Source organism: Setaria viridis, chromosome 5, assembly GCF_005286985.2.
Source record: "Setaria viridis chromosome 5, Setaria_viridis_v4.0, whole genome shotgun sequence".
NCBI classification, from domain to species: Eukaryota; Viridiplantae; Streptophyta; class Magnoliopsida; order Poales; family Poaceae; genus Setaria; species Setaria viridis.
In genome coordinates this window covers 10,312,983-10,322,985 of record NC_048267.2, presented here as the reverse complement: position 1 = coordinate 10,322,985, position 10,003 = coordinate 10,312,983, and the positions used below count along the sequence as shown (strand labels likewise).

At 45.3% G+C, this 10,003-nt stretch overlaps 1 protein-coding gene across 1 annotated transcript; it reads left to right on the top strand.

Moving 5' to 3' along the window:
* Positions 1-214: 214 nt before the first annotated feature.
* Positions 215-5,055, top strand: LOC117858730 (DDT domain-containing protein DDR4). The gene is made up of 11 exons (XM_034741857.2): positions 215-409; positions 517-627; positions 1,624-1,710; positions 1,776-1,813; positions 1,888-1,969; positions 2,123-2,229; positions 2,854-3,016; positions 3,091-3,180; positions 3,331-3,442; positions 3,952-3,994; positions 4,330-5,055. The coding sequence occupies exons 1-11, from the start codon at positions 260-262 to the stop codon at positions 4,853-4,855; spliced, it is 1,509 nt and encodes a 502-aa protein (XP_034597748.1). The 5' UTR covers positions 215-259; the 3' UTR covers positions 4,856-5,055.
* The last annotated feature ends 4,948 nt before the right edge of the window (positions 5,056-10,003 follow it).

Sequence of the window (10,003 nt, the reverse complement as noted above, 5' to 3'; positions counted from 1 at the left end):
CGTGATGGATCCTTGTTCTTTCCTTTTTATTTGTTTTCGTTTTTAGGACATCTTCCTTGTCAGTCTATAGTATCAATTTGATTCCGACGTCGGGCCTGAAGAAAGGAGGAAATCCAGCCCAGCCAAAGCCCACGACACCTCCTCGCTCCGCACGAGCGAGTGATAAAACCGCTTCCACCGCCGAACCCCACAGTGCTGCCTCCCCTCCCGCCTCCACCCACAAAAATTTCTCCCCTTCCCGCCCGCCCCTCTCTCCCCGATGGCCTCGCCGCCGGCGAAGCGCAAGCCATCGTCGCCGCCGAAGCCCCCGAGGGCACCGGCTCCCGATGAGGCCTCCGCCGGTTCCGAGGACCCTGTCGTCCTCCTCCGCAGCCGCTGGCAGCTCGCCTCCGTGCTCCACTTCCTCAAGGTGAGCCTAGGGTTTCTTCCCGCTCTCGCGATCCGCGGATCGCTTGGGGCGATTCTGCTTTTCCGTGCGCGATTCATGTGATTCGGGTTCTGGTTCGTGGGTTTCAGGTGTTTGAGCCGGTGATCAAGGCGGACCTGGGGCTCTCGGCGGAGGAAATCGAGACGGCGCTCGTGTCGAACAACCGGAACCTCGCTCGCATCCATATTGCCCTTTTGAAGGTGGTTTATTACTTTATTTATCTGTTACCCCGCGCGCCGTGGGCTCTCATATATTCTTTTCAGATTCGTGTGGAGCGTTTCCGCATAATTTTGTATCCACCGGTGCGTGTGTGTGGCTGTGCGGGTTTGCATTTTGCTTTCAAATCTGGTGTTTGCATTTTGCTTTTCAAATCAGGTGCATATCGGCACAATGCCTGGGAGGTCTGACTGATTGCGTAGAGGAACAAGTTCTGTGTTGATGACTTGATGTGTTTGTGCTATCATGAATCACTATAAACTTCACAGAGACAGAAGCATCATGTTTTGGTTTTCTCTTATGGCTAGTGCTAGAGCACATGGTTGCGGTTGTTCACATAGGTTTCAAGAAAAGTCCCCCTTCCCCTTAAAATGAAGGATATGTGATTGTCTAACTTTTTCCTTTTTGACTTGGTAACGTAAATTCCCGGTTGGCTTCATTTATTTTATACCACGATGACTCCTTGTAGTTATGAGCTTTCTTCTGTATCAAGCTAGGGATAGTATCGAAAGATTTGATTTCAACTAAGCCTTTAGTAGTAACTGTTTATGTACTTGAAGCCACCTTTCAACCCGATCGTTTTTTTAGTTACTGCAAGTTCCTTGTGCATCATTCTGGGAGTAATATATGATAGCATGGTGATGGTTGTCCACTAACTATATTGTCTGTCTGTCAAAACTGATCAATTCTGCCAAGGCCTTCTGAGTCTTGTAAACCAAACCCGCATGCATTCTTAAGCATTTCTGTACAGTGTATATGCGGGCCATCTTGCCTTGTTTGCATATTAGTTACCAAATTTTTGCATCAGTTGCTTTATGATGTATTGTTGCTTTGCATACGCAGGGGGCAAATTTCACTTAACTTCATTTTTAGCACAATTTGTCTTTTTTGCTGACATAATTACCATCTACATTTTTTTATCTTGCACCATGTCATGTTTCTTTGAGATGTTTGCTCATCTTTAATACCAAATATGCCAGGGAATTCCTCCAGTTAACAAAAATCTCAAGGATGAGGATGGATGGATTATAGTAACTTCCAAGAAGCTAACAGATTGGTGGTCATGGGTATGTTGCATTCGCATGGCTTGACCTTCTCCTGTGATGTGATTACAATATTATTTTGGTTTCAGGTTGCTGAAGGAGCAAACCCATTCAAAAGTAATCCGGGGTATGAGTACGTGCACCAATGCATTTGTCTAATGTTTTGACGATTTTATCATTGCAACTTATTTGTGCATGCAGGAAGGAGGTCGAGACGTATAAGCAGCAAGATCCAATCAAGCGTTTGTTAATACTGAAAGCGCTTTGTGAAGTTCGATCTGAGGTACTCCAGTTGTGAAATATACTTTCTATTGGTTTAATTTCAGCAAGCTGGGCATTTTGGTCAGCTTTCGTAGTTTAATAAATAAAAAATCTACAACTTCATGTGAGTATTTTACTGCACTTTAAGCTGACTGAAAATTATCTATCATTACAGCAAAATGATGCCGTATGGTATGTTAATGATGAAATGAAGAAAGGAGCTAATATTTCCAACTTTCGGAAAGATAAGCTAGGGATTGGAAGTAATGGGACTGTATACTGGTATAAGTCATTTTCTGTTCATTTTCATTGCCTATAATCCTTGATGTATCATCTCTGGTCAATGAGGTGCTGCTATTCACAATTTAAGGTTCTTTAGAATCAGTAAGTTTTGAAATAAAAACTGATGAGTTTGTTGCGATGATGTATCTTTCTGGAAGAGAAATAGATTGATATGATGACTTGAGAAATTTTAAACAGAAAGTTCTGGGTGGAATTTGAAATGCAATCATGATTGGACTATGTTGAGTTATTTGCATTCTGATAACTAGATTATGCCAAAAGGGTTACCAATTTGTGCTTGATACTTATCCTGGTATTTCTGTTTTATATGCTTAGTTAACGTGGTTGATCTGATTCAGATGCTCAATGGTAAAGAAAGTTTTTTTTTTTGGTAAATGAAAAGATAATTTAAATGACCCTTTTTTGAGGCTGGTAGTGAGATCATAGCTCCCTACAGAGTTTTGAGTTTTGTACACTAAGAACTCTTCCATTTCGTGGATAGATGCTCTTCTAATGTGATAGTTCGTCTTATCTGACAGTTCTTACACTTTTCATTTTAAAGTTCTTATCCTGTCATACTTTTCTTTTACTGACTTTGCCAAATGAAATCCTTTTGCTTATTAGGTATGATGGTGACTCAACTATTGGCCATAGATTATATAAAGAAGATGTAACGGTTAATTTTAAGCAGAATTGGAAGGGAAAGAGTGGCCATTTGACAAAACCAGACATCAATATTCATTGGGAAACAGTTGCAACTAACCTGGATGAGTTTCTTGAGATATCAGTAAGGGCTTCTGCTGATATATTTTTCATGCACACTTATATTTTACTACTATATTTGACATAAGATGTTGACAGGAGAAGCTATCTAGAAAGGGTCGAACTGAATCTGCTATTGCTGAGCATCTTAAGGCAGAAATTATTCCAGCTGTGGAGAAGTTACAAAAGGTAAACACCAGCTGTGGTTCCTAAGTTCCCATCTATTTCCACCTATACTTTTGTAATTACTTCAAGATGTGTTAAAAATAATATTATTTATATTATATCTGAAATATCTTCATTATCCTTTGCATAAAGAATTTTTTTAATGCTCTGCAGAAAAAAGAGAGGGATTTAAAACGTCAGGAGAAGAAGGACAAACTTTTAGCTTTTGCTAACAGTTTCCAAACCCGTTCACTGCGTAACCGTAGGCCTGTCAACTACAATTACTGTAAGGATCTTCTTTGTTAATCATTTCAGCAACACAAAAGGCCATAAAAAATCAAATCTTATTATGGTTACTTTTATCTGGCAAGGGGTGTGCAACTGTCAGCTTGATGGTCATGCTGAATGCCATATTACAATTTCATCCCTCTTTTCTTCTGTCAGAATCTCATTCTGACATTTTCTATAGATACATCCATTAACACGCTTTTACTATCTTTAACCATTGAGGACATATTTGCTTTGCACCACCCTGGCCAGCTTGCAAGCAGCATTCCTGGCTGTCAGATTTCCGACACCCGGGGCTGGCGATGCTGCCTGGCCCAGGATCACAAGCAAACACACCAAATGATAGTTGAACAGTGATGTGGGCAATTCCTACTAGAACACAAAATAGTACAATATGATAACATTCGTGATATCTGCTACATGTTGCTTATGTCTACTCTGATTGGATTAAAAAATGGTGTGAAAGACCATGTCTTTTTACTAATCTTTGATTTCTTTTGTATGCAGCTGATTATGATCGCTCGATTGAGGAGGCAATAAAAGCTACATCGTAAGTTCAGGCCATTCCACCACTCCAGTGTTTTTTCAATAGCATTAGCTCATTGCAGAATAGAAGCATCAGTTATCTTCTTATGGTAACAAGCATGATCAATACTTGGGATGTTTGTTTGTGAAAATTGTGTGTTTAGTAAACTCCTGGAAGTGGGAATTGAGTCTGCCTTTTAATTTTCAAAGAAATATCATCACATATAAACTATGGATTGCAATCTCAATAAGTTAATGTCTGAATCATCTTCAAAATCGTAGGAATTGTTCCTTTCTTTATTTGGTAACTAGTAACTACAAATAATTCTTTTTTAAAAGACTTATTGTACCTGTATGCAGGAAAGCAAAAGAACACGATTCACATGAGGCAGGAACAAAAGAGAAGTGTGCTTCACATCTGGGAAACAAAGGAGCCAATGGAAGACCTGACATCAATTCTGAGCGCAACAAAGATGGAGGACTGGATGATGCCAAGTACCTAAGTGACCTGAGCTCTGGTGATGAGGAAGACAGAGACTATACTGAGCAGGATGGTGGCTCTGCTGATAGTGATGGAGACAATAATGCTTCTGATCCCTACAGGAGCGACTTGGAAGAGGAGGATGTGTTTGTACCGCGCAAGAGAACCCGTCTTGCTGCCCGTTTGTTGAAGGAGAAGCCTAGACAAGGGCTCCGTCGGAGTCAAAGAAACATGAAGAATGACGAAGAGGCTATGCATCCAGGTCAGCTCACTCCTCCACCAATGACAAAGAAAACACTGAGGCAAAGGCCCACGCCGGTCTCTAAGCAACCAGGCGCTGCTTCCTCGGGCTCTGAAGATGATGTTGCACAGTTTGTTGCTGACTCAGAGGATGAATCTGAGTAATATTAGCTGAGGGTTCATGTGGTATTTTGTATTCTTTTCCTTGTGGAAGCGGTTGGTTTAGGAGGTTTAGCATCACCAGCTGCTTCCACTTGTACACCGGCTGGGGGAAATCGGACTCAGACAGCACTAGCATTTTCCCCATTGCTGATGAGTAATCTTCGCAAAGTCATGGGGGCACCTCTGCCCCACTTGTGTGGTGATTTGTACATATGCGTCTAGATTGCGACGCATCACCACTGACGCCAACCAAAATCTAGTTTATGAATGTTTATTGTTATTATTGCGCTTGTAGCCTGCTGTAAAATATGTTATCCATGCATCCTGAATTCTGAAGCAGAAATGGTGCTTTTATCCTTGCTGTTTAGTCTTTATGTCAGAGATGGCTTGTTCATGCAATTTCAAATAAGCTGGTTTATCTCATGCACCTGCAAGATTTTATACTGTACCATAAGTCATCTATATGTGCCTGTGGTACATACAGTAGTACGTCAGCATATGTAGGTTCTTTGACGGATGGGTGCCCCTATCAATGGTACAAGTCCTGCCAAAGTTCCTTTTCAAATTTGACCTTTGAAAAAAATAGAATATGCAAGAGAACTGCATATATTTGTTTTAAGAAATATTAAGAGTAAAACTTGGACTTTACCAGTTAAGGCTTGTCGGCTCTTGCCATCCGAGTACAATACGTTGCCCTGCCCGGCTGCTAGCGTGTTTTCTCTTCTTTCCTATATATGAAGAGCTTTGTTATAATAATTTTACTTTTGCGGTAGTTTCCTTTCTTATCCATCTTAAAAAAAATTAAATAGATTTACACATAATTAAAAGAGTATCATAATAATTTCTCGCTATTTTTATACTTGGTCCCACCAAATTGATAATTCCTTTGTTTCAACCGTTCGATTTCTCGGGACAGATGACTCTTATTTTTTTCAATCACTCTAAAATCTCTCATGTATGAATTATGTCCGCCAAATACTGCCTGTGATTATCTGCTCATCATCTGGCTGACACCGTAAGAAATTGTTACTGACATGCATCAGGCATAAACTATTATCTTTCACATGCCATTTTAGCTTGCTCATTTGAGGCTGCTACAAGTCTAGTTCTGAGCTAGTAACAGAACTAGTAGCAACAGCTTGAAGAATCTCTACTGCCAGTCTGCCACTACTGGTTTCTTCTTCTTGATGTACTGTGTTTTTGATCGCAACCATCAGGAGCCTGAAACGCAGGGGTTTATCCTCATCAGTCCCCGGAGCGGCCGCCGCCTCTTCGTCGGCCACCGGCGCGCGGTGAGGTCTGCGAAGGCCGCGAGGACATGAGGGTGGACGCCGCGGTCGTTGCGCTCCAGGTAGCAGGACAAAAGCTCCTCCATGAACTCCCTGTACTCCGGCGCCGGCATCCCCTCCGCGCCGTACGCCGCCGCCATCTCCGCCATGGACTCCAAGAATTGCCCCCTGGGGTCGCTCGAGTACGCTTCCACCAGCACGGCTCCCCGCAGGGCCTCGCCGGCGCCGGCGTCGTCGACGAGCGAGGCCGTGCGCGCCGGCGTGACGAAGAAGCGGTCGGAGGCGGAGACCGCGCCCCGGGGAAGCTCGGGCGCCGCCGGCCGCGGCGAGGCCAGCGCGCCGACGCCTCTGTCCTGCGGCGCGAAGCTGCCGGCGGCGACGGTGCCCGCGACGCCACGATCACCGCTACCGCTGCCGCCACCGTCGCCGCCCGCGTCGAGAGCAAAGGATGGCGCCGACGATATCGCGGAGTGGTAAGGGTGGGACGAGAGCAACTGCGCGCAGCGCTGCCATCGCGCCGCCATGGCCGACCCGAACTCGAGCCTGCTTTTTCCCTGGGAACTACTGAGCGAGTTCTTGCCAAGGATGCGAACGGTTTGCACCTTTTTTTATACCCACGCATAGCGACGCCTCAAGTAGACCAAATTTTTGGATGCGTCCTGGGTCAAAATTTTCTTTCTGCTAATTTTAAATCGCGGGCCTGATGATTACCTTGCTGAATTTAAGTCAAATTTGTAGGACCATTTCGATCTTTACAGATACCGACGAACTGTTCGTCCTGTGTACAGAAAATTAAATTGCAGTCGTTCACTGCTGGCTCCAATAGAATTCGCTCAAGTTGTGCCATGACGCCATCATTTCCATAATCGCAGTGGAAACAGGACAAGTCTCTTATCTGCTTGCTCTGTAGCAGCGCTGTAGAGGGCAAGAAGATGAGCAGTGAGCCAGTGACACTGACAGTATCCTGTGACTGTAACACCGATCGCATGGTTTACCTAATCTGAAAACATGGGTCAGCTTTCACATTGTTCTGCATGGAACATGGAGAGGCAAGTGTCCAGAACTCGCCAGTGATGTTCGGATCCTGTCACTATACCTGGCTCTCGTTTTTCTTTCCGATGAGGACACGGGCTACGAGAGTTTATAGGTCGCCGTGGCGTTGACCAGGCCTAACTTTGTCGAAACCTAGCTTCCCCCCGGGCCAGTAATGCCGATGCCGATGTCTTCACAGCGGAGGATAAGGCGAGATACATGCTTGGACCTATCGAGCCTTTTCTTTTTTGTTTTAAGAAGAGGTTTTCCTGCTTAATTTCTCGCGAAAAGAAGCATAATACCTCGGTTTACAGCTTAGCAAGCTTAACACTCTAATTTAACTGTCTCCTTCTTCTGGGCCATTGTTTCCAAATGCAGCCCAATGCACGGGCCTCACCCCCTTGGTACAACGACTAGAATTGACCATACACGGACCACCATTTGCACGTTAGTAATTCCTTCGGCACTTGTTTTGTCAGCAATGGTGTTCCTTTTCTTTTCTTTTCTAGCGGTTTTTATCCGCATTTGCATTTTGCTTTTTTGAAAGAAAATCCTATGCTTGTTTATGAAAAATAAAGATCTTCTGATTATTTCGTACTCACCATTTGGAAGTGACCCATGTGTACAGAGACTAGAACTAACCTTACTGCAAACACAAGTAGTGATCCGTTCACGATCAGGGTAAAAGAATACATAGGCACACAGCGCATGGCCTCCACCATGTGTACAGCATACTGTCGGAGTTCGCCGGAGAAACGACGTTGTCCACGTCGCCGGCGACCTCAAGAACTCACGCGAACACCTGTGGAACACAGAGACACGGTCTTGTTTTTTTTTGGTGCTGCCACTAGCAGCGTTTTCTGAACTCTATTAACTGAATATAAGGCAACAAGAATACAAACTGAACTCCGGCCTCGACGGGCCGAGATGCACGCACCACACTCCCTCCACGACGCTTGCTATCCCAAGCATCAGGAACGTGATGCGCTAGACGCGCTCCCGCGTGGACCAAGCACACGTCAAAGCTCAACCACGCACAGCCAGCAATTCCGGCAATGCACCCAACAAACTAGTGCAACGTGACCAAGTAAACAAACTGACACGCTAAAGATGCACAGGTATTATTCAACAATGCTCCTAAGACTTGTGCACTTGCTCTATTTCCTGAAGACCAATCATCTTGCAAAGCTCCCGAAACTTGACTCGACAGAGAGGTTTGGTGAGAATATCTCCCAGCTGCTCGTCAGTCCTGATGAACTTCACTTTAAGTTGGCCATTGTTTGCATACTCCCGGATTAGATGGAAACATGTAATTTGCTCCGGTCGTGATGCACTGGATTTTTAATAAGAGAGATCGCGGACTTGTTGTCCACCCTTAGCACCGGCTTGCTCACTTCTGACTGTAGGATTTCAGCAAGCAGCCGGACCAACCACACAGCCTGATAGGCACCAGAAGCGGCAGCAATGTACTCAGTTTCACAACTTGAAGTGCTACTGCCTTCTGTTTAGCTGACTGCCAGCTGACTGGACTGTCACCCAGGAAGAAAATTATTCCAGAAGTACTCTTCCGGCTATCAAAGTCACCAGCCAGATCACTATCACTGAAACCCGTCAATGATGACTGCTCATTTCTCTTCCTGGCATAGAACAGACCCCAACCACATGTCCTAGCAATGTACCTCAGAATATGCTTCACTGCTGCCAGATGATCTTCATGTGGTTCTTCCATGAACCTACTCACATACCCGACTGAAAATGCAAGATCAGGACGAGTATTGATCAAGTACCTGAGACTGCCAACTAAACTTCTGTACATGGTTGCATCTACAGGTGGACTTGTGCTCTCCATACTGAGCTTCAGCCTTGGTTCCTTGGGTATCTTACATGGATTGCAATCAGACATTCCTGCCTTCTCTAAAATCTTTGCAGCATAGTTGCTCTGACTGAGTGAGATGCCATCTACCTGCTGCTTCACCTCAATCCCAAGATAGTAATGCAGCAGCCCCAGATCACTCATCTTGAACAACTCAGTCATCTCCTTCTTGAACTTCTGAATGCCGGAGCTATTGCTACCTGTGATCACCAGATCATCCACATACACTCCCAGCACCAGACGTTCACTACCAGCCCCTCTGCAATATATAGCATGATCTGATGGACTCCTCTTGAAACCCCGAGAGGCCAAGCTATCATCCAGCTTCAGATTACATGCTCTTGGAGCCTGATGCAAGCCATACAGAGCCTTGTGGAGCTTGTATACCTGATGTTCCTTGCCAGTTATCAGAAAACCTGGCGGCTGCTCCACAAACACCTCCTCCTGGAGGTCGCCATTCAAGAGCGCCGACTTGACGTCCATGTGATGGACTTCCCAGCCCTCATGTGCGGCTAGAGCGATAAGAAGGCGCATAGCTTCCATACGTGCCACCGGAGCGAAGATCTCATCATAGTCAATGCCGTGGCGCTGCGCATACCCCTTGACGACGAGCCGCGCCTTGTGCCGCACCACTGCTCCATGCTCATCCCGCTTCACCTTGAACACCCATTTGAGGCCAATTGCTCGCCGGCCTAGTGGAAGTTCAGTAAGTATTCAGGTGCGGTTCTCCTAAATGGACTGCAGCTCCTCCTCCATTGCTTTGCGCCAGCACGGTTGCCTCTCAGCATCTGCTAGGGACGCCGGCTCCTCTGCGCTTACTGCAAACAGCTGCTCATTACCCAGATCACGGATGGCGTACCCAGGTCACGACGCAGGCCCGACGACGTCGTCCACAGTACGGAATCGTAGAGGTACGTCATCATCATGGTCGGCGTCCAGCTCATCGCCTAACTCCAT